Below are 25,595 nucleotides of genomic sequence, written 5' to 3'. Positions count from 1 at the left end.
GGAGGACTGAAGAGTGTATTATACTATATGGAGGACTGAGCAGTGTATTTTAATATATGGAGGACTATGAGGAGTGTATTATACTATATGGAGGACTGAGGAGTGTATTATACTGTATGGAAGACTGAGGAGTGTATTATACTATATGGAGGACTGTGGTGCACATTATAATATATGGAGGACTATGGGGTGTATTATACTAAACAAGCAAAATGCTGCCTATTCATGGAGTGATTGGATTGTTTATGTGGGAACAGAAATCCTTGTTCTCAGCAGCACATCACCGGTGTAAACTGTAGATGTGCTTCTGATAACATGATGCTGTATGGGGACAGATTGATCTAATTGTGATTGTTCTGTCCCTATCATTCTTTCTCAGTTGGTGTAAAGCGGCTGGGAAACAAGCGAACGACTTCAGTATTGTCGATCACACTCGTTTAGCGGCCTGAGATCAGCGCATGTTAATACAGCAGAAATGCTTCGCAGAGAGACCAGGCAAGGATGGTGACAGTTGTAGTTAGCACCCGGCGCCTTGGAATAGCGCTAACTCTACTGCTTTTCCCAGCCGCCAGAGCATTTAATTCTGGTATGTGTAATGATTTTTAGGGTTGATGTCAGCTGCGTAATGTCAGCTGCTATCATTCCCTGGTGTAAGTAATGGAGAGGTGTCTATCAGACACCCCCACTACTAGTCCAGACCTGGAGAGACCCAGCAACTCTGAAGAGCGGTGACGGTAGTAACAATACCGCTCTTCAGAGTCACCGGGTCTCATGCTGCGCAGCGGAACCAAAAGTGGCTGTAGGCAAAGTTAATGGAGCATCAGAATGAGGTTCCATAGCCTTTGGTCGTCTCATCCCTTCATTATCTACGAGATCCCGTTATGTAGGTAAAGTAGCGGCTTTTCTTGGTACTGAAACTAAAAGCAATAAATAGGACTGAGCTGTAATGCTGGATACAGCTGTAATTATATGTTTTATAGTCGTGTTACACTCCCCTCACTTCTTGTAACCTACAAGTGGACAAAGATATTATACAGTCACCATGTGGCAAGTGGGCCTGTGTAACTTCAAATGCCAGGGCTGAATTTTAGTCCCAGTCTGGCCCTGCCCATGGCTGCTGTTTTTTTGGCACAAGGTTAGATGAGGCTAGATTTTTATAAAGCTGGGAAATTTCATCACCTAGCCTTTCCTAACGATGGAAAACCAGCCATAACCCTAACAGGCTAATTAAGGTCTGAAACCTTGGTCAAAGTTATCTGAGCACACAAATCTCCAAGGGTGCTCAAACTTTTATGGGCTCCGTTTCCTTTTTGTAATTTTTAAACTGTAAAAGAAGAAAAATCTATTTTTTTTCCAAAAATACAAAGGAAACGTGTAATCTTTAACTTTAGGCCTTTTTGAGGGCATTTTATCTAAAACTTGTTTAACTGTTCACAATAACAATAATTTTGATCAGGGGTGCTAAAACTTTTACATGTAACTCTATCATTCTGTTGCCAGCAATGTGCAGTAATACATAAAGGCTGTACCAGCGAAAGTTCCAAAAATAAAGGAATTGTCCACTACTCACTCGGACATCACCTTATGTTTCCCCCCAGTAAAATAACAAGACTTATACTCGCCACCGGCGCCATTCCAGCGGTGTCCGCTCTGGCTCTCCAGGACTCGCATGACATAGTCACACAATCCCTGCAGGCAATCCGCGCTGGCTTCTCTCCCCGTTTTCAGACAAATTAAGATGTTCGGAGCAAGTGAGAAAGCAGCCACAGCTGCCACTTCCTCCAGAGGTCAATAACGTTGGTAGTAGAGTGATGAGAGCGCTGATTGGCTGCAGGGATCGTGTGACATAATGTCAAGAGAGCTTTGGGAGAGCCAGTGCCGACACCACTGGAACGGTATAGGAGAGTTTAGGTGTTATAATATTACTGGAGAGAAACATGGGCGTCAGAAGAGGTGGTCCGAGTAATAAAATGCGTCCAAAAGTGTTAATATTGTAGGTTTCTGCTGCAATTTGAATGACTTTTTCCTATGAAAAACTGCTCAGATGTTGCTTATATTATTAATGTGCTTAGTTACTGACATTCATGCTTAATCATCTACAACAGAGAAACCTTTAGAACCAAACTGTAACCCTGCTACAACTTAAGTGACATTGCCATCTATGGGATCTGATTATTATACTTATAGAGACATTTATGTGTTTTTTTTACAAAGCTAAGGTGAATTGGTCTAGCAGGCTTTGCTTTTAGACTGTATTATAATGTTTTGGTTTTTTTTATTGTTTTTCTTCAGCTTCAAGCTTTTCTCTGGCCTCTCTAAACACAGGCGACAATGAAAGTGTAAATTCTGGGAAAAGAACGCCAAGGTAACAACCTCTCACAGAGGCCCTCAGCCCCTGATCACAATATAACGTACATGCATGTGATTACGGGGGTTCCGGTGCGTGGAGGGGGCTCATGAGCGGAGTTCTTTCCACTCACGGTCTATGTCGGCTGCGTTGTATAGCTGGCATCTGTGTCTAACGGCAGCGGCTGGATCTCCGCCACGATTATTCCTTGCTGTTATCCATTTAAATTTGTAACCTCTGACCGCAGTGTTTAATGCTTGTGCTTGTGCACACCTGCTCTCTGTCGGAGAGCTTAAAATAAAAAACTATGCAAGTTTGGTATCATTGTAATTATACTGACCTGGAGAATCAGGGTCATTTTTGCTACAGGATGAATGCTGTAAAAAAATAAATAATAGTAATTTTGGAATTTTAATTTTTTCACCGCACTTGTAATTTTTCTCTGTTTTTCAGTACATTGTATGGTAAATTGAATGTTGGCCAAGTTTTATTTTCATTGAGAAGTAGAACTTGGCCCACAATAAAGAAACTCTCATATGGGAATGTTTTGGAAAAATAAGTCAGGGTTATTGGGAGTAGGAGAAGAAGAAAAATTCTAAAATATCATGGTCCTCAAAAGGTTAAAGAGGTTTTCAATTTTCAGCGAGTGGGCCCCAAGTGTTTGTAGGAAAGTAAAATGACAAAGCAAGCTGGTTGTTGTTAGATGTGAGAGAATCTGGGGAAAAAAATCAAATTTGCTTGTTCATGCATTTTTCCCAGAAATTTGATTTGCAGAGAAGTTGTTATATGGGATTTTAATGCCCATTATTAGGCTGTGTGGTCTCTCCAGACCTCAGAACATAATAAACTTAAGATGTAAAAAGAAGAAATCTGTCTGCTCCCCTCACTGCTCTCTTCCCTGACCTCTCTGCCCCTCACCACTGCCGCCGGTCCTCGTTGCATGTTCAAATCGCCATCAGCCTTCTTAGCTAGGCATTTCATGGCGGCTGATCCAAAGATGCAATGCGGAGGGGCCAGAGAGGTAAATATAAAGGATTTTTTTAAAACATCTTGATGGGCTTCTACAGTTCAGAAAAATGGCATCTGGCAGCCGCCATTTTGATGAATCCTTGCAGAAGCAAAATACAAAAAAAAATCCACATTTTGGCAAATGCAGATTTTTGTAAAATTCAGGTGAAATTCTATTCCAGTCAAATGATTGACTAAATCTCAACCTTCCTCTCTGCTCAGGCCTCTGTGTTTAGGCTGGAGTGGTGACTTCACTGCTCATGTAGACATCCTGAGTCTCTGAGCTCAGTGATTGGCTGCAGCGGTGTCTGATGCTCTCTGTGAATGTGAAGTCACAATTGCAGCCCAAACTCAGAGAGCTAGAGAGGCAGAGTCGGGGCAGGAACTTGCTTTTGTATTTTGCATGCCTGCCAGCGTTTGAGGTCCATTTTGTGAAGTCATTTGTGCAGTGAAGTCTCATAGAACTCCTCTATGCTAACCTATTCCAATAAGGCAATCATCTACTCCTGTCTAAAGTTCCACCTGACCCAGTCTACTCGGTCCATACACCATATCTTCCTTTATTCTCCCTTTTATTCCTCCATGATCGGCAATACTCCTTTTTTCTCCTTCACCTCATTGGGGGACACAGCCCGTGGGTGTTATGCTGCTGCCACTAGGAGGCTGACACTAAGTGATACAAAAAAGTTCGCTCCCCCTCTGCAGTGTTCACCCTCCTGCTGGCTCTCAGCTAACCAGTTCTTGCTTAGTGTCTGTAGGAGGCACTTGGGTCTGGTTCAGACCCCATCGTTTTTATTTTATTTTTTACTTTTCTGTAAATTTTTATTTTTTAATTAACGGAGTGAGGGGGGCGACGGATCCTTTCAAGGTTCCGATCTCCCCCGAGTCATCAACAGGCGAGAACGCGGAGTGTCACCTCCCCGTACCCTCTCCTGCGACGTGGGAAGCCATGCCTGAGCTCACTTTAGGGGCGACGGTTCCTTCGGGTCCCGATCTCCCCACACCAGCCTTGGGGCGAGCACATGGAGTGTCGCCTCTATGTATCCTCTTCTGGAGCCTGGCCTATTGCCGGACAACTTGCCCAGTCCACCCAGGGGCTTGAACTCCGTGGATGTACAGAGGCTCCTTCTTTTTGGCGTCCGAGCAGCCCCCACTGTACCACCACTGTTAAAGCGGATGGCACAAGGAGGCGGACTCTTCCTCTCCACCTCCCTAACACTGGGATGGTGGATTGAGGGTTATCACTTTATCCCTGCACCGTCCACGCTGCAATACCTAACCTGCAGCAGAACAGCACAGTGCGCGCTTTCCTCGGCGCTGAAACCCAGTCATCCGCGGTCAGCTCCATGCTGGGACGCGCACCAATGGTGAGTGGATCCAGTCGGCGATGGGCCCCTGCAGTGGGATATTAACATGGCTTCCCTGTGACCCACCTCCATAAGGTAACGCTCTGGCCAGCTGCAAAAGTTTAGCCCCCGGCTTCGGCCAATGTGTAGGCCGCATCCCGGAAATCGCGTCCGCAATATGGCGCGCTAAGGCGGCTCCGCCCATCCTTTCTGGCGTTTTCTGTCTGGCACGGAAGCATTTGCTTTTCCCGGCCGCCGGCTGCAGAAATTTAGGCCCCGGCTTGGGCCTATTCATGGAAGTCACGAGGCTCCGCCCACATCACGTTTGTGGCTCCGCCCCCAAAATGGCTCCTCTCGCTTTCTGCGAGACTTTATCGCCTCTGCAACTCCAGGTGGCCATTTTGGTCCACCCGGCCGGCATTGGCAATTTTTTTTGCATTAAAGGGGCTCAAAGACTCTGCAGCCGGGTAAGGAAGTACTGCCCTCTTCCCTCCTGTACTTACATGAATGACCCATATTAGTCCCCGGTCTTAGAGGCACATGACCAGTATTCCCTGGTTTTAAAGGCGCATGATCAAGATTCCCTGGTCTAAAAGGCACATTACCAGCTTTCCTGGTCTAAAAGACTTTTAACTAGCATTCCCTGGTCTTAAAGGCACATGACCAGTATTACCTGGTCTTAAAGGCACATGACCAGTATTCCCTTGTCTTAAAGGCACATGACCAGTCCGAAGCCGGTCACCCTAAATGAACTGGGGAACCCTCCGCCGCCGATCCCAGCTTATCCCAGAGTACCATAGTTCCCCTGAGTGGGCTTCATCACTGCCTCATCCCATGGCTTCTCTGATCAAGAGATTGAACCCCTCTGTGAACCCTCTGTGGCTCGGAGTGCTCATAGGACCAATATATATGGTTCCTCTCCTACATGGGAGTTGTCGGCTAGCAGGGGCCACAAGTATTCTAGAAACCTACAGGCGTCTAGAAAATAGAAGCTTCATTTCCTGATCTCCCTTACCAATGATTTGCTGAGAACAAGACTCTGAATATGGATTGGATATTGCCTTGGATCTGGACTCGCCAGAGCTTTAGAAGAGGATGGATTCACCTATTTATATCATCAACCAATCTCTGTAGATTGATGAGGGCTACGGTTCCACTCTAGATCACGTAGTGTCCCTCATAAGGAGACTAAACTCCCTCGCAGAGCATTGTCATTCACCTGGACAGGGAGCGTCCGGATAAGCAATATGCAAACATGTGAGGTGTCCCCTCCACGTATACCACCCTACGTAATGGGATGCCAAGCCTGGTCTCTTTCTTAGGGGCGACAGGTCCTTTTAAAGGGCACCGATCTCCCCACACCATCAATAGATGAGCACATGGAGTGTCGCTCTTCTCTTCTTATACACCGGAACCAACGCTGTCAACCCGGTGACCTGAACTCTGTGGATGTACAGTGGCACCCTTTTTTGGCGTCCGAGCACCCCTCACTGCATCTCCACTATTTAGCGGATGATGCAAGAAGGCGGGCGATCCCTCTCCTCTTCCCTGTTAAGAGGGTGGTGGATCGAGGGTTCATCTTTTAACTCCGCACTGTCAAAAGAGAGCGGAGGTAGCAAGAGACGGCTTTTCTATCCTGGTAGAATCTCCTGTGACTTGTCTACCAGTATTCCTGCCCGATGGGTCATCAATTAAAATTACAACGGACGGTCAGATAGCAAATCTGGTTCGTTCCGTCTTGCAGCGTCGGGTTGAGTGCTCTACCCTTCCTTAGCCACCGCATGGGTTGCTAGAGCAATGGTCTCCTGGTCGGAGACCTTATCTACTTTGATTCACATCAGTAACCTTTTCCCGAAGACAGTACAGCTGGTCAATCAAATTTCTTGAGCGGGAGACTAGCTGGTTCACGCTTCTTGGATGCAGCTAGTTGAGCGGCGCTGTCAGCAGCAAATGCCATTACACCCAGAAGGGCATTATCGCTCAGAGTATGGAAGCGTACTCTGCTTTCAAAAAGTCTCTGACAGCACTCACTAGGATCACATGTTTCCTATAGACCCAACCAGCAGTGGAAGAATTGTCCAGGACGGTCTAGATCTAAGGGATCTTGGTTCCAATAGGGGGGACCGAAAAGTAAGACCGATCCTGGACCTCAAACTTTTACCAAGCTGGACAAGGTCCTCCTTCTTCGGATGGAGTTCCTCCGCTCAGCCATTACTTCAATGGAAAAAGGGTGTAGTTTCTGGCATCCACTGACATTCGGGATGCTTACCTTCACATTCCTATTTTCCCCTCTTCAAAAATTCCTTTGGTTTTCCATTCGCAAACAGCATTTTCAAGTCACGACCTTGTCCTTTGGTCTTGCTACTGCACCTTGAGTGTTCGCAAGGGTCATGGCGGCCATCATGTTCCTCTTGCACCCTAGAGGTGTGGTCGTCCTGCCCTATACGGTCGACTTTCTAGCCGCTCTTCCAGGGCTACGCTGAGTCGTCTATAGCAATTGCTATATCCTCTCTCTCCTGGGCTGGCAGCTTCATCTAGACAGGTTTTTTCCTCTTTTCCAGCCCAGCAAATATCCTTTTTGAGGATGATCCTGAACACTTCCAGAGGGTTGGTATTTCTCCCTTGAGACAAGGCCGTGGCCCTTCAACTCAGAACTCACTTACTTGATCACTCATTCCATTCGATTTGCTGGGAGGTGTGACGGGGTGTACGGCAGAGCAAGAAGGGACAACAGGCCGAGGGACGATCCAACGAGATTTATTAAAGCAGGGAGCATACAACATCAAATATCCATAATGTCCTTCAAGTCCACGAGAAGTCCACAATAAGTCCAAGTAAAGAAACAGATCTGGAGGTGCTTTCCAGTAATCCCGCACCCGATAAACGAAACAATAGTCCTTCCACAAGTCCAACAGATCCACCACAATCACACGGATACCGATTGCTTCCTCAGACAGCTTCGGTTCCTTCTCTTCCAGTATCTCACACATACAACTGGCTAGATCACACATGGGTCTCTTGTCTGTGCTCCTGGGATCCGCCCATGAAGGGGGGTAGGGGTCACACCGTCTATTCAATGGTTGGGTCCACCAGAAGATTCTAGACTGGTCGGCTCCGCTTAGTCTATCTAGTATGTACATTTGACTAGCCACCTGCTGTGAGGAAGAATGGCTATTCTTCACTAGTGGTGTTGACAAAGCTTAATTACATTATAGCTTAGGGCTGCAAGTATTGGGGGAAATGAACTCAAACTCACAAGGAAGACATGGACAAGGGTAATGCCTAAGTGGCCTGTTGTACATACCCATGAAGTAACTGGACATTAAATGTATACTCCCAATACATATACCACTTTAAGAAAAAATGGAGTTCCATACATAAAGTATTAAAATTAGTAAACTTTATTAAAGATATCAAAGATAATATATAAAATAACGAATTACAAAAAGAGAAAAAAGACAAAAAACCCTAGTAAGGGAACTGCTACATCCCCGGCATAGTAATTATATCTAAATATGCTCCATGCATGTTAAACAGATCTAGTTCCACATAATCAATTCAGACTCCTGCAACACTGATATACCTGATATACGTGTAAGGCAATACCCAACCCCTGTAGGAAGGTGCATACCCCGAGGATTGTCATAGTGACATAAAATCCATGTGGGGAAACAAAGGTGCAGGATGACAGAGTTAAATATAGAGTTCCTTACCCATGCTGGAAAACAGTAAGATGCCGGGATGCAAATGTGAACCCCCCCTGACGCGCGTTTCGCGTAGGCTTTATCACAAGAAGGGAATGTCAAAGCTTAATTACATTATAGCTTAGGGCTGCAAGTATTGGGTGAAGGAGACATATTGTTACAGGTGAACTCCCAGCACAAGAAAATACATAAATTACAGCTAACAGAAACCAGAGAACAGATACATACATCAAATGGCATTTTATTCAAATACAGGACAGGGCAAAAGTACATATCATAACAGGAGGGTTATGAGGAAAAATGGTGACAGCAATGGAAGCTGTTTCCTTCGCTTTGCTCGTTTTCTGTAGGTCAATCAGGCTTTCAGAGGGTAGTCTCTGAGCTTCTTCCTCATCCAGGGGAGTTCCTTCCAGTTCAATGATTATTAGGCCAGGTTCACATTGCGTTAACAGCAGCCCGTTCAACACATACGTTAACGTATGCAAGTGCTGGTATGGCAGCGACCTAGCGCAGATAGAGCATCTGCTAGCTCTATCTGCGCTAGTGGTGACGGACCCGAAAACGCTGCAGCCCGCGTCTCGGGGTCCGTCACTCAATGCGTCCGACATTGGAATCAATGGCGACGTTAACGGACTGCGTTACACAGCGTTATGCCGTGGTGTAACGTAGTCCATCTAACGGATGGGTTTAACGCAATGTGAACCCAGCCTTAGTGACTACCAATGCCAGCCGTCTTCTCCCGATCTTTGTTCTGGGGATCCGAACGATACGGCTAGTCCTACAGCAGGTCTTCTGCCTTCTGGCGGTCACTCAATCCGAATTCACTTGGATAATGCCACGGCTGTGCCATACGTCAATCATCTAGCAGGTACCCACGGTCAGGCATCATGGACAAGGTACCTCTCATTCTCTGATGGGCCGAGATCTATCATTCGGTGATCTCGGCAGTACACATCCCAGGAGTAGATCTCTGGGCGGTAGACTTCTTCAGCCATCAGGGTCCCGTCTGAAGTTTGTGGGAACTTCACCCGGACGTCTACCATCAGATCTGCCTTCACTGGGGCACTCCAGATGTAGATCGGATGGCGTCCAGACTGAACGTCGATGTACTCGTGTTCATAGTTCGACCTCAAGATCCAAAAGCCATTGCAGTGAATGCTATGGTTCTTCCGTGGTACCAGTTTCCATAACCCCCCATCCCCTACTTTCGAGAGTCTTTTGGAAGCAGGAAGGGCCCCAGTGGTCCTGGGAGATCCGCACGGACCACGTTTGTTTTTTTTTGTTTGCGGAGCTAGTACTTTTCCGTCTTATTGCAACAAAACTGCAAGTAGGGACTTTCTCGCAGGGAGTTTTCACATGTGGTCCTTCCCTTTCACATACTATTAGAACTTTGGGACCTTAAAGGGAACCTGTCCTTCCTCCCCCCCCTCCCCCCCCTCCCCCCCCAGGCATTTTTAACTGTAGGAGCCACCATGTGCTGCACTTTGTCAAGGTGGCTCTTTTAGTTGGTGTCTCTGCCAACGCTGAAATAATTGATTTTATAATTTGTCCCTCATACCTCTAATTTATCAGGGGGGCATGCCTTTCCCCCTGACACAAACACCTCCCTGCCATCACTCAGGGCCTCCGGGTGCCACCTCCATTTCCTTCATGAACGTCCCCGGCGCCTGCGCTGTAAGTTCGAAGGGCAGCGCAAACTGCTCATGCCTAAAAGAGAAAAATATAAATTATCCTGGGAGTCTTACATTAGACTCCTTTTTGATCCAGACAGACTTTACTATCAGGGAAGGTCGCCCCTTTTTTCTCTGATCTCGTCATCCTGACAAGTCTTTGGAGCTAGGCGCTCTGTTCTTTCAGACTTTTTTCCTTATTACCATCAAGGCAAGATTGTCCTCAGGGTATCCCTGTCCCTTGTTACTATGGTGGTATTGTATTCCCAATGTTACGAGGGCATCGTTCTTCCCTCTTCTGTTTTGGCACCAGTCAACAAAACGGGATGGGTTCTCCATATTCTGGATGAAGTGCGTACTCTGAGTAGGTACGTATCATGCACGGCGTCCTTCCGAAAGTTAGACACCTTATTTGGACTTCCTGACGGTCAGAGGAAGGCTTCCTGACGGTTACAGGAAGGGTTTAGCCATTTCATCAGCCATGTTAGTCTGGTGGATTCGTTACACCATCCAGGAGTCCTTCCGGGTTAGACGTCGGCCTAACTCCACTCCACTCTGTCGATCAAAGTTTCTTGGGCTCTAGGTACCAGGCGTCGATAAAGCACGCCTGCAAGCTTGCGGATTCGTCCAGTCCGCATGCAGTCTTGAAGCACTATAATTCCCAGACTTCCGCAGATGTGCATCTGGGCAGGCGGACTCTGCAGGCCGTGGTGGTGCTCTTGTAAGTAGTGGTTACTACTGATCTGATGTTGTACCCACCCAGGGACTGCTTTGGGACGTCCCACGGTCTGTGTCCCCCAATGAAGCAAAGGAGAAATTTTTGTGTACTCACCGTAAAATCCTTTTCTCCAAGCCATTCATTGGGGGACACAGCTCCCACCCTGATATTAGCTTGTGCTTGTTTTATAGTTTGACATGCTATACTTTATGTTGTTATTGATCGCCTACTGCTTTGGCACCGAACTGGTTAGCTGAGAGCCAGCAGGAAGGTGTATACTGCAGAGGAGGAGCTAACTTTCTTTGTATCACTTAGTGTCAGCCTCCTATTGGCAGCAGCATACACCCACGGTCTGTGTCCCCCAATGAATAGCTCGGAGAAAAGGATTTTACTGTGAGTGCACAAAAATCCCTATTTTACTGCAGTCAATAAGGTGGCTTCTTGCAATGCTTATGCCTTTGTGGCTGCATCAGAAGCCTGGCGCAGAGGTCCCACGTTGGACTCTGTAGCTTAGCTGTCTAACTATGGCAGGACTCGTTCTAAATGCCGGGGTCACAGATCAGTCTGAAGTCGGCTGTTTAACCCTTTAGAGGTTATCCTAATGCATTCAACCCCAACTCACTTTAACAAATCTAGCTACAAGAAATAATTATTTAATTTAAAAAGTGGCAGCACATAAAAAAATATACAAATTTGTCATCTCAGGAATCCATAACCAAATATGTAGAATTCTTGCAGGACAATCCGATTACTCAGTGTATAACACTAGAAAAATTGCAACATGTAAATTGTGGATACAGGAGGTAAAAAAAAGTGATGTGAAATATTTAAAAGTTAACTTTTATTAACTGTAGTAAAATACATTTTGTTTTAGGATATTATGTTATGATATTAAAGTCTATCACCTTTTGCAGGTGCATAACTAGCCGCTTGGTTACTATCATGGTAATTAATATTTCTGCTATTATAGGAGGAGCTGGCGTCCACCTTATTTAGTGGAGTCAGCATTATAATATCTCCAAAATCATACCGAGCCAACAAAGGAACTTCCCGTCATTTATACTGCACGGTAAACATGGTATAAATGAAACCGAAAAAAAATAAATGTGGAAATGCTGTTTTTCCAGACAAAAAAGGTTGTTTTTTCGATACAGCACCCTTTCCGGATACTTATAATGTAACAAAATATACGGTGGTTCTTCTGTTAAATAACATGTTGATAAGAAAAATAAAAGTTCTGGCTCTTGTAATGCAATAATGGAAAAAAATGCTTAGTAATTAGATCCCTAAGTAGGCCTCTCGCTAAGATCATGACAAGTGTGAACAAACAGCAATCCCTATTTCTTTACTCTTTGTCCTAAAAAGTAGTGACATACTGCTGAATATTCACTGCCCGTCATGTCTCATTCGGCCTTCTTTCCACCACATCCATGAGGTCTTATTGTGCATAAAATACCAGCGTGGCCAGCTCCCATATTTTAATTGCCAGACCTCTTACATTGGTGACCATACATTTTAGTTTTCTGTTCCCTTTGCTTTGCAGTCCATTTAGGTCGGAGTCTGTAGAAGGATTTCTGTCACCTGGCCGCTCTGGTAGTCGTAATGGGGAAAAAGACTGGGAAAATGCTTCCACTACTTCTTCAGTGGCATCAGCGACCGAGTACACAGGTGGGTGGTCTCTGCCTCTTATAGACTTTGTATTATTATTATTTATTATTATAGCGCCATTTATTCTATGGCGCTTTACATGTGAGGAGGGCTATACATAATAAAAACAAGTACAATAATCTTGAATAATATGTTGTATGTAGCATGCTGAGGTGTAAGTAGTAGGTGATCGTCTGCTTTGGGTAATAGTGGGGTTGTAAGCAGAAGACCTCCTTTCTATAGTTTACTTATGCCCTTTTAGCACAGGAACTGTTTCTTGTACACAGCCACTTAAAAATGTCATCCGATCATCAATATTAAATGGGTGGGGTCCGAAACCAGACACCCCTGTCAATCATCTGTTATTAGGTGCAGTGGCACCATACTCCAACTTTTTGCCAAAAGTGCCAACGCTGACTGTTTCGCTCAGTCGTGCAATGCTTTCCTGTTATGGTTGCCAGATGGACGCCACATAAAGTCGCTTGTTTCGTGGGATTCAGTGTAACTCTGTGGATTGTGTGTCATTCACAATTGCTGCTGCAGCTTTATACAAAGTCATTATCACGTGAAAATATGGAAGACTAATCTTATAGAGTAATATTAAGGCCTTCACTGCAAAAATGCATTTTTAATACACCGCTATATGACCAGCCCATGAAGACCTCTTTAGTAAATGCACCCATTAGGCCCCGAAGCTTGGTATGACAATGCCACACAGACATTTTTCTCAGGATTTGTTGATGCCATTGGGGCTGAGAACAGAAGTATGTTGTATATTATCACATCAAACAGAGCGTGCTATTTAGAAAATCAATGAAAATTAAGTCATAACTTATCAATAGCAATCGTTTGTTTCCAGCTTTTAGTTTTATGAAATTGATTAGTGTCCATATTTTCAATCTTTCTTACAGGGCCAAAGTTGTACAAGGAACCCAGTGCTAAATCTAACAAGTACATTATCCAGAATGCTATATCCCATTGTTGTCTGGCTGGTAAAGTAAATGAAGGGCAGAAGAACAAGATACTGGAGGTCAGTGCAAAGAAAATATGGTGTTGTGTGATAACTGAGCTCCTGGATACATGTCACACAGTCATATTGGAGGTTGTAGCTTAAACTTCAGTTGCCAATTCTCAGGCCATGCCTCCAGCTTCAACTCTGTGATATTAAAGAGAACCTATCAGCAGCATTTTAGGATGGGCAACAAGAGGTATTGATGTATTAAACGAGGCATACAATTAAACGATGCCTACTTCATCCCACTCCATTGCTGAGAAACTCTTCCATGTTATCCATATATACACTGAACATGTGTGCAGGTGCATTTGCAGTCCACATCTGTTTTTCGGTTATCCTAGGTAACTCAATTGGTAACGAAGGCACAACATGTTGTTGGCACAATGCACCCTTAAGACACTTCTGACAGGCTCCCTTTACATTATGATCCTTTGTGTTATCTTTCAGAGTTTGGTATCTTGTGCACATATTGAAATTTTGCACTGTATGTTCTCTACAAGATCATTAGAAAATATATAAAAAAAGAAAAAGGCCCAATACTGACCTTCATTGTACTCTTGTGACCCAATCAGACTCTGTTCCATTAATACCAACCCTTTGTTTTCAATCACTGAGCTAGTGAAACTAATTATGCATATTTTCCCCTAGTCCTATTTCTTTCAGTTTATGTACTAGCTTTTTTTATAACACTGTATCAAAGGCCTTTGAAGAGTCCAGATATAGGACATCCACGGCGTTACTTTGGTCTGGAACTTACCTCCTCGTAGAAGCTGATCAGATTAGTCTGATAGGCCCGATCCCTCGTAAACCCATGTAGATGCTGGTCATGAGGTTGTTCTTATTGAGATACTCCGGGATTGCATTTCTTAGGAAACCCTCAAGGATTTTACCCACAGTAGAGGTTAAATTTACCAGGCTATAAATTGCAGGCTCAGATTTTGTCCAGTGTTGTTGAATATTGGTACCACATTTGCTGTGCGTTGGTGCTGTGGTACAGACCCTTTTAATGTGAAACCCTTGAATATTAGAAATAGTGGTCTGTACATAATTTTTACAGTCCTCGGGGGGTGTATATAATCCAGGACCAGTTATCTGTATTCTTCAGTGTTATGAGGTGGTGCTGTACCTCCTGCGTGAATAAGCAGGTGATATTGAAAAAATAACTGTAGAAAATGTAATTCTAAATAAAATTCTAAGTGTAATTTGCAAATCACATATGTTTCATCTATAGAGGTAGTAACATTAGATTTAGTATGGCCACCGTCTTGTTACACAAACGTGTCACAGGTGTTAGTAAGCATGTGCAGTAGGAAGCCCCGCCTCTGTGACCTGTAGATCCTCTAGACCAGAGGTCCCCAACTCCAGTCCTCAAGGCCCACCAACAGGTCATGTTTTCAGGATTTCCTTTGCATTGCACAGGTGATGCAATTATTACCTGGGCAAGACTAAGGAAATCCTGAAAACATGACCTGTTGGTGGGCCTTGAGGACTGGAGTTGGGGACCTCTGCTCTAGACCATGTAGTGTCTGGCCATCTCCAGTCACAGTGGTGGAGCTCTCTACCGCACATGCTCCCTAACCCCAGTGCCAAGATTCTGGACTATCTTATATTATATTATACTCTAATTCTGGGTTTTTCTACATTCACAGGAAATGGAGAAATCGAGCGCCCACAACTTCCTGATCTTGTTCCGTGACTCGGGATGTCAGTTCCGTTCTGTATATACTTACTATCCTGAAATTGAGGAGATAACCAAGCTGGCCGGCATCGGTCCACGTTCCATATCTCGTAAAATGATCGAGGGTCTCTACAAATATAACTCCGATCGTAAACAGTTCAGCCACATCCCAGCCAAAACCATGTCTGCCAGCGTGGACGCTGTGACTATTCACAGCCATCTGTGGCAAGCTAAGAGACCTGCGACCCCAAAAAAACTGCTTTCCTCCAAAGCATAGCAATGGCTGGCAATAAAACAAAAATGCCTCCCGAAGATTTATGGAGAGAGCAATTACTTGTTGCCAATGAGACTTGTATGGAGTGATCACAGACACTTCTCCCTGCTGTCTTTACACACAACTGGAATGTAGGACAGTATCGGTCTAGGGGGGATAGGGAGGTATGAGGGAGGGGGTTATTTATCACAAAATGGCTTATCTGAGGGGTGGGGGGTATGCTGTATGCGACCCGAATTACTGGGGCATGTGCGGTATGACCCAGAAGCACTGACATCTGTCCATGTGTGGTGACCGGTATTACTCGACATCTCTTGCCTTATATATCGACATTCTTTTTTTTATTCTGCATTTGTGTGTGTGCAAGATGATGTTGAGTTTCAAAAGATAAATTAAGGGGCTAGGGCCTCTATTTTTTTTTTTTTACTCTCTATTTTGGAGGAAGACATAAAGTGTGTTATTAAGAAAACGTATCAGTATCACTGCCAAGAAGGGTGGCAGCATGTACTTTACCAAGTGTTTCCAAGCTCTCTGGCAGTGAGGGGACTGTGGGATAGGCCAGCTTACCTCAGAAATGCAAGCCAGTAAGCATGACTTTGGATGACCGCATCACTTCCTTTATATTTATGTCTGCAAGTTTTACAAGAAAATGGCGTATTTAAGTCCTCTCTACAGTCTGACATTCCTAGAGTGCAGCGCGCTTGCATACGACGACTAGTGTAGTCAACGATTTTAATGACTGTTTTTATCACCTCATGGAGAGCGGCTGTATCTGTCCTCATTTTATTTTTTTACTATAGTCGTTTTGTATTTTATTTAGCATTATCTGAAAAATTACGAAATTGATCGTCACTGGGGTTAGTGCTAGATCCTTTATGTGTGGGCAAACACTAGTCTTAATAGTTTGCTACTGACATATCGTCTGATACAAGATTTGGCTTGGTTTTAGCCTTTTATTAAGATATTTATTAAGACCAACTGTTAGGTGATGTCACCTGAGTGGGCGTGACTAGCTGTTAGGACGTCCCATGAGGAGCCTGACCTTATCAGCTGGCCTCACCAGAGACCGCCTGGCAAACCCTGCTTTTGTTACACGAGAAGTATTTCACTAGAGTAATAAAGTCCCTCACTAAATGCATAAGAAAGAGAACCAGCAAGGTGAATCGCGTGCCAATGTAAGGAGCTAGAAGCAGTGCTACGGGAGGGCGTATTAGACCGTATAACACTAATGCTGCAGGACAGGGCCATGCATCTTGTCTAGTCAGTTGCATGCACTTTCCAGGATGAAAGGTAAGCGTGTTTGTGGGTGTTTTTTATTCTCCATTTCAAGGACAAAGTATGGTTGGATTTTTTTGAGACGTGTTGTAAAGTATTTCATATCATGTGAGAATTAACATTTTTTTAAGCTAAATGCAAAGATAAACCATATGGTCATTACATTTTGAATAGTGTTTTTTCACTTTAATATCTATTTTATTATATGTATGTAGGCATGTCAGGAGGATGGATTGTACATTAATTTAATATTTTTTATTTCTTCTAAACAGAGATAGACAAGGACCTGCAGAATGTAATTTAGTTTATTTTCACTGATGTTACCAAAAATAGGGATAAAGGACATGTGGAAACAGGCCAGTGTATGGCAGAAGGGGTAGCGGGAATCATTGCAATATATGAGGGCGTCATGTTTTCCAAGTTTGCTGCAGGGGAAGGGTGTATTTGTTACCTGCCTCCAAAATCCAGGTAGAAATTTCCATCCTTCATTGTATTGCAGTAAATACATGTATTGTTGGGAGAGGGTTGGTCGTCTTCCTTCATACATGAATTATTAACCTTGCCCGTTCGCCTCCGGTAACACTCCATGCAAAAATCTTATAAAAACTCCCCTTGCTTACTGACTGTTGGCATCGGAGCCCTAGGCCACAAAATGAGTATTGCTTATTTCATAGGGGCAGTACGTAGATTTATTGTAATGTCACTTTTAAAGTCACCATACCCATTGTCCGGGTGAAATATTTTATTGTTTTGGTCTGTTTTGGAGTTAACCATTTATAGGGCAATTATGGTATATATGTTTGCTTGTAAATGATAACACACTATCAAAACTTTGATCAGCAAGATCCAGGTCGAGGCATAAAACGTAAACCTTTTTCCATTCTTCGTGATAAGGCACGGCCGTATTCACACTATGCAGAGCACTAGTGGGGCTGACCACCTCCCTGCTGAATTCATTGCCTTTATGGTTTACTAGATTGGGACTAGAGGAGGAACTTGTGGTTCTCTTAGTAATCCAATGGGGAAAACCTAAGATAGGAGGCAGGAATTAACCCCTTCTACTACAGTGCTGGCTCCCTGTATGTACGCTGCATTCGAAAGCTATGCTTGGCTTTCTAAGCGGGAGTTGTATCCGTCATTATTTATTAGATATGCCTTCTACTACCTACTTTGAAACCTTTCACTAATACTCCTTTTTAGTAATCCTGTTTCTGTGTGTTTCCTTTTATTTATGCCTCCCAAATATGTTTCCATAATGGCGCCACTGGGAGCAAACTAAAGATGATGGAATGGCAAAAGCGTATTTAACAGGCACATTTAGCCCATCCGCAGCGGGGTTACAGAATATGTCCGGAGCACAGTATTAGTTTATTTCATGTCTGTTACATTAGGACATTTGTCTGATAATTGGTCACTGTGTACATTGTATCAGGACTCTCGTCTGTCACCCTGTGTGTGAGCATGTGTACAGTGTACAGTAAGGCAGCACTAAGAGTGTTCATTACGTCCTAAAGGGAACCTGACAACTCGGAAAACACTATTAACTGGGAATATATGGTTAATCTGCAGGTAAATAGTGTTATAATACTGCCTGACCGAAAGTGCAGCTATCAGGAGAAAATGAACTTCTTTCCTCCCAGGAGCCACCGGTCTTCAGCCATGGGGTGTGAACGGGGCAGACACCGCTCATCTGCTGTGAGCCACAGCTGTAAGAACGTTTCGGCACTTTGATTAACAACACGCTCTGCACAGATGTGATCCAGAATCGTCTGTCAATCAAAGTAAGCGATGCCGCTCCGTGCCTGCAGCTCCCTGTAGGAAATAAATTCCCTTTCTCCCAGTAGCCATACTTTCAATAGGGCAGCTGGGAAGCATTGTGACACTGTTTACCTGCAGATCAATCTTATATCTGCAGGTATATAATAATAGGTATATAGCGTTTTCCAAGGTAATGGGTTACCTTTAAAGGGAATCTCTCTGCAGGTTTTTTCTATATATTCTCAGGACACCATGAGGTAGGGATTAAAACACATAATTCAGTAATGTGTCACTTATTTGACTGTGTGCTGTTGCTTACTTACAGTGAAGGTTTTATCACTAAGGCATTATCATTGCCCTGATTAGCTGCCTCCTGCCAAGTCGTCCAGCCACACCGCCTCCTGTGATTAGCTGCTCACTCTCAATAGACAATGTACACAGAAAGCTGAGGTGTGGGGGCAGCTTTCTGACCTCTACAACATCTGAGAACTCTGACTGTGTCACAGCTGCAACACCCAGTAAACTAAGTGATACATCGCTGGGTTCTGGGTCTCTTTTCTTACTTTATGTTGCTCTCAGATTAAGTAGCAAAAAACTGGTTACAGGTTCTCTTTAAATGTACTGTCCTTCTAATTGCCATTTAAAAGCTAATTGTATGAATGGGAACATCTATTCCCTCTTTATGCACCTTTTTAATGACCGTATAAAGCAAGATCCAGAAACTTTTGGTATAAACATTGAGAATTAAATGTTGCTCCTTGAGGCCGCTGCTTTCCAATTTAAAGGGGCCAAATTGTGCTGTACGGCCATGTAAGCAGCCAGGACGCTGCTGTAGAATCATCACAGTCTCCTGGACATAAAGGAGACCACTAAAGCCTTTTCCAGACACTATGATCTAAAAAGAGAGCAAAGCCCCGCAGCCCCACTACATTATGGGAAGCAGAGCGCCATTTACAGCTGGCACTGTGCGATCAGCCTCATTTTTTGTGGGCTTTGGGGTCATTTTGTAAGGGCCGAGGTTTGTGCCCGGGGCTCTACAGTAATGTAAAGTGCAAGTCCCGAGAAATGGTAATGCTATTGAAAATGCAAAGCTTACACGAAATGTTAATGTTGTATATAGATGGTATGTTTCTCTTTGTTCTGACACTTCTTCTATTGGTGTCCATCACTGTTTCCACCCGGCTTTCTCCTAGAATACTGCAATCTGCTGGACTCACGACAGTCATCATTAAAGTCAATGAAACACATCAGTATCTGTTCAAAAAGTGATCTGTAAAAGAAAGCTGTTCATATATTGGCATTTGTTTTTTGCCGACCAATAGTCCGTGTTGAAAAAAATAAATAGACTGAGTGATGACCTACAATGTCCTACTCAGGTCTGATTTCCAGCCAAGGTCGCCCACTGGAATGAATAGGTCAGAAAAAATAGAATGGAAAGTACACAGATACCATCCGAAAGTAATCCTTGTGTTGTTCATGTTTCACTGGGTGCTAGACATTTAGGAAACCACCATGTTTTTTTTTTTTTTCTTTTTGCACGTGAGAAAAAGGTTTAGAATACTGATGAAAAACTTGAAAACAAGGAAAAAAAAAACAGATTTGTAACTTCAGCCTTGGGGTATATGCACACGTTGAGTATTTGCAGCTGATTTTTGTTAAGGGGAAAAAAACAAAAAAAGCAGCGTGTGCATGGGATTTAGGAAATCACAATCACTTTGCTGGTGCTGTAAAACACTGTTTTGTTTTCCGCGGCATGTGAACAAGCCCTTACACTCGTCCCTAGAGAACAGCTTCTGAATGCGTTTCATCCACATTGCACCTCATATACAAGATCCTCCAAAATATCAGGCGCCGGCTAAGGTCACACTGTGGACTATAGAATTCCATTTCTATCCGCATGATATGGAACCAGTACGGAGCCCTTCTGTTATGTTCCACTCCATTTTACTGCCCGAAATGCATGATATAGTCTAAGTATTAAAACGGCCGTCTGATGTATTCACCACCAAAGTCGTCTTCTCTTATTTTTTTTTTCCATTTTTTAGTATTATTATTATTATCATTGCTCTCTGTATTTTCACTGTCAGAGCTATTTATGCAGTATTACCATTTTTTTATACTTTATTTTTCCCTCTTTAAACCCATTTATCCTTCTGCAGTGATTCCGGATCATTTGTCTGCTATGTTCTTTTGTCATTCTTCTATCATACTCTACATATACAGTATTGGGTATCCAGCGTAACCCTTACTTTGCCACAGTGCTCCCATGGTAGAAATATGCACATATCCTTAGCGAGAGTACTGCTTTCTGTATGGCGGTCACTTTTCATGGAATAACACAAATGATATGACTTCATGGTTTCAGCATCTTCAGAGGCATCCTAAACTTTTACATGCCTGACATTTTGTATGAATGTTCACAAGGACGTGTCTCATTAATATGAACTTGTCGCCTAATGTTTGCATGTAAATGAGATCTAACCAGTTGTGTAGATACTATGTATATTGGTGTGTATGTACATATACGTGATGGGTAAATCGCGACCTGCACATGTTGGCTTGCGTCATCATCACCGCAAGCAATGGAAAATAAAAGATCTCTTCACTGCATTGCGTTCTGTCTCTCTGCTCATTGTTCAGGATAGGAATCTGTAGGTAGATCTACATAGATCATTTGATCATCTGAAGTCCGACGTTATAATGCATTGCAAAGCAAAATGGGGCCATCAGTGGGATCCAGCTTGTTAGTGCCAGCTATAGCTAAGCATATCCGCATTTCTGGGGGGAAAGGTGGTACTCCCACCACTGACGTACTCTGGCTTCTCGAGCTTCGAGCAGTAATAGAAGATTACTGTAAAATAAAGCATGGACTGAGAACATATTATTGGTGAAATAGATTGCAGGACTGGTAAGGCCGGGATCACACATGCGAGAAATACGTCTGAGTCTTGCCACCGGCGCTCAGAAGCGGAGCTTGTGGCCGCATAGCAATACATGCGGCTGCACGCTCTGCTCCTGAGTCCCGGCGGCAGTGCCGGGTATTAACATGCGAGACTCGGCCGTATTTATCGCATGTGTGATCCCGGCCTAGTACATCACAAAGAGAGTGACCATAGTTACAATACCTGGTCACAATAGCAGTACCAAAGTATGTGCTCACCATATCTTAAAATGGGGGCGAACCCTCCAAATATTTCCAATTGGGAGATGCTACAGGAAACTGACAGGTTTTTTTTTTCTCCTGAAGCCTTTTTTCTCATTTTTCTTGGTCATTTCCTGATTGTTTTTCTGATGGTTTTGGCCTGTTTTTTTATGGGTTTTTTGGAGGGTGTTCTCGTGGTTTTTGTGACTTTTTTACTGTTTTCTGGTGGTTGGGTTTTTTTTTCACTGTTGAAAAATGAAAAATTCTGCTTGTTTGTTTGTTTTTTAAGCAAAAAAAAGGTCAAAATTCTTCAAAAGACGTCAGGGCGCTGATTTGTATTGTGGACAAAGTGTCTTCCAAGTGGAAAATGCCAGAAAAATGGGCAGCTCACGTTATTTAACCCCTTAATGACCGCCAATATGCCTTTTAACGGCGGCAGCTAAGGCTCCTTAAACCACAGCGCCGTTAATTAACGGCGCTGTGGAAAAAGTGAATAGCGGATTTTCTCTGGGGTATCGGTTGCCGGGGGTAGCCGAGACCCCAGAGAACATGATTCAGCGTTTTTTTACCGTCCCCGTGTTGCGATCGCTGGTAATTAACCGTTTACCGGCGGTTGCACAAAAAAAACACGATTTCCCATTTAATTTCTCTGTCCTCCGATGTGATCACACATCAGAGGGCAGAGAAATGGGGTCCCCGATCGCCCCCCGATACTCACCTGTCTCCCCCAGTGCTCCCCGCATTGCGCCGGCCGGCACCCGGAAGATCTTTGGGGTCTTGGCTGCCGGGGGTAGCCGAGACCCCAAATAAGATGATCGGGGTCGGTTTTTACCGACCCGTTTTGCGATCGCCGGTAATTAACTGTTTACCAGCGGCCGCAAAAAAGAAAGCGGTGTGTTATTCTCTGTTATTCTCTGTCCTCTGATGTGATCGCACATCAGAGGACCGAGAAATAGGGGGAGTTGGGGACTCTGTTATACTTACCGGTGTCCCTGGGTCCTCCTGCGTCCCCCTCCTGGCCGCCGGCTTCATCCGGTAAGAAAATGGCGGGCGCATGCGCAGTGCACCCGCCATAATCTGCCGGCCGGCAGCTAGAGGAGTTGGGCTAAAGCTAGGGTTAAGGTTGGCGCTAAAGTTAGGGTTGGGGCTAAAGTTAGGGCTAGGTTTAGGGTTGGGGCTAAAGTTAGGGTTGGGGCTAAAGTTAGGGCTAGGGTTGGGGCTAAAGTTAGGGCTAGGTTTGCGGCTAAAGTTAGGGTTAGGGTTTGGATTAGGGTTGGCATTAGGGTTACGATTGGGATTAGGGTTAGGTTTGGGATTAGGGTTAAGGTTAGGGTTGGGATTAGGGTTAGGGGTGTATTGGGATTAGGGTTAGGTTTGAGGTTAGGGTTGAGATTAGGATTAGGGGTGTGTTGGATTTAGGGTTTTGATTAGGGTTATGGTTAGGGTTGGGATTAGGGTTGTTTTGGGGTTAGGGTTGTGATTATCGTTAGGGTTGTGAATTAGGATTATGGATCGGGTTGGGATTAGGGTTAGGGGTGTGTTGGGGTTAGGGTTGGAGTTATAATTGGGGGTTTACACTGTTTAGGTACATCAGGGGTCTCCAAATGCCACAGCCAATTTTGCGCTCAAAAAGTCAAATGGTTCTCCCTCCCTTCTGAGCTCTGCCGTGCCCAAACAGTGGTTTACCCCCACATATGGGGCATCAGCGTACTCTGGATAAATTGGATAACAACTTTTGAGGTCCAATTTCTCCTGTTACCCTTATGAAAATAAAAACTTGGGGGCTACAAAATATTTTTTGTGGAAAAAAAATGTTTTTATTTTCACGACTCTATATTATAAACTTCTGTTTAGCACTTGAGCATTTAAAGTTCTCACCACACATCTAGATAAGTTCCTTGGGGGGTCTAGTTTCCAAAATGGGTCACTTGTGTGGATTTCTACTGTTTAGGTACATCAGGGGCTCTGCAAACGCAACATAACGCCCGCAGACCATTCTATCAAAGTCTGCATTCCAAAACGGCGCTCCTTCCCTTCCGAGCCCAATGTGTGTCCAAACAGTGCCCCCCCACCACATATGGGGTATGAGCATACTCAGGACAAACAGGTCAACAAATTTTGGGGTCCAATGTCTCCTGTTACCCTTGAGAAAATAAAAAATTGCAGGCTAAAAAATCATTTTTGAGGGAAAAAAAAGGGTTTTTTATTTTCACGGCTCTGCTTTATAAATTTCTGTGAAGCACTTGGGGGTTCAAAGTGCTCACCACACATCAAGCTAAGTTCCTTAAGGGGTCTAGTTTCCAAAATGGTGTCACTTGTGGGGGGTTTCCACTGTTTAGGCACATCAGGGGCTCTCCAAATGCGACATGGCGTCCGATCTCAATTCCAGCCAATTCCGCGTTGAAAAAGTCAATCAGCACTCCTTCTCTTCCAAGCCCTGCTGTGCGCCCAAACAGTGGTTTACCCCCACATATGGGGTATCAACGTACTCAGGACAAATTGCACAACAACTTTTGTGGTCTAATTTCTCTTGTTAGCCTTGTGAAAATAAATATTTGGGGGCAAAAAGATCATTTTTGTAGAAAAAATGCGATTTTTTTTTTTTTATTTTCACGGCTCTACATTATAAACTTCTGTGAAGCACTTGCGGGTTCAAAGTGCTCACCACACATCTAGATAAGTTCCTTAAGGGGTCTAGTTTCCAAAATGGTGTCCCTTGTTGAGCGTTTCCACTGTTTAGGAACATCAGGGACTCTCTAAACGTGACATGGCGTCCGATCTCAATTCCAGCCAATTCTGCATTGAAAAAGTCAAACGGCGCTCCTTCTCTTCCAAGCTCTGCAGTGCGCCCAAACAGTGATTTACCCCCACGTATGGGGTATCGGCGTATTCAGGAGAAATTATACAACAAAATTTATGGTTAAATTTGTTTTTACACTTGTGAAAATAAAAAAAAAGGTTCTGAAGTAAAATGTTTGCAAAAAAAAAAGTGAAATGTTCATTTTTCCTTCCATATTGTTTCAGTTCCTGTGATGCACGTAAAGGGTTAATAAACTTCTTGAATGTGGTTTTGAGCACCTTAAGGAGTGCAGTTTTTAGAATGGTGTCACACTTGGTTATTTTCTATCATATAGACCCCTCAAAATGACTTCAAATGTGATGTGGTTCCTAAAAAAATAAAATGGTGTTGTAAAAATGAGAAATTGCTGGTCAACTTTTAACCCTTATAACTCCCTAACAAAAAAAATTTTGCTTCCAAAATTGTGCTAATGTAAAGTAGACATGTGGGAAATGTTATTTATTAACTATTTTTTGTGACATATCTCTCTGATTTAAGGGCATAAAAATACAGTTTGAAAATTGCAAAATTTAAAAAAAAAGTTTCGCCATATTTTCGTTTTTTTCATAAATAATCACAAGCAATATCAAAGAAATGTTACTACTAACATGAAGTACAATATGTCACAAGAAAAAAAAAATCTCTGAATCAGCGGGATCTGTTAAAGCGTTCCAGAGTTATAACCTCAAAGTGACAGTGGTCAGAATTGTAAAAATTGGCTCGGTCATTAAGTACCAAATTGGCTCTGTTACTAAGCGGTTAAGCGATTAGCGTTTTTAGAAACCTGAAGTGGTTAGAAGACATTGAAAATCCTGAAGTTTTGAACATCAAGTCGTTTTTTATTATTATTATTTATTATTATAGCACCATTTATTCCATGGCGCTTTACATGTGAGGAGGGGTATACATAATAAAACAAGTACAATAATAAACAATACAAGACACAACTGGTACAGTAGGAGAGAAGACCCTGCCCGCGAGGACTCACAATCTACAAGGGATGGGTGAGGATACAATTGGTGAGGGTAGAGGTTTGGTCGATCGGTGGTTACTGCAAGTTGTAGGCTTTTCGGAAGAGGTAGGTCTTCAGGTTCTTTTTGAAGGTTTCCATGGTAGTTGAGAATCTGATATGTTGTGGTAGAGAGTTCCAGAGTAGGGGTGATGAGCGAGTGAA

General features: G+C 43.7%; 1 protein-coding gene across 3 annotated transcripts in view; it reads left to right on the top strand.

Annotated features, from left to right (window-relative positions):
* CAMSAP2 (calmodulin regulated spectrin associated protein family member 2) overlaps positions 1-21,050 on the top strand; it is a 140,964-nt gene extending 119,914 nt beyond the window's left edge. For 2 of the 3 annotated variants that reach the window (XM_069737328.1, XM_069737329.1), the window contains 4 exons: positions 2,293-2,365; positions 12,337-12,461; positions 13,352-13,470; positions 15,105-21,050. In XM_069737328.1, coding sequence (XP_069593429.1) covers positions 2,293-2,365; positions 12,337-12,461; positions 13,352-13,470; positions 15,105-15,410 — 623 coding nt within the window. In that variant the 3' untranslated portion in view covers positions 15,411-21,050. The remainder of the gene's footprint in view (positions 1-2,292; positions 2,366-12,336; positions 12,462-13,351; positions 13,471-15,104) is intronic. The other variant, XM_069737330.1, reaches the window with a different exon arrangement.
* The last annotated feature ends 4,545 nt before the right edge of the window (positions 21,051-25,595 follow it).

Source organism: Ranitomeya imitator, chromosome 8, assembly GCF_032444005.1.
Source record: "Ranitomeya imitator isolate aRanImi1 chromosome 8, aRanImi1.pri, whole genome shotgun sequence".
In the NCBI taxonomy this organism is placed as follows: Eukaryota; Metazoa; Chordata; class Amphibia; order Anura; family Dendrobatidae; genus Ranitomeya; species Ranitomeya imitator.
This window is presented reverse-complemented; position numbering and strand designations above follow the sequence as displayed.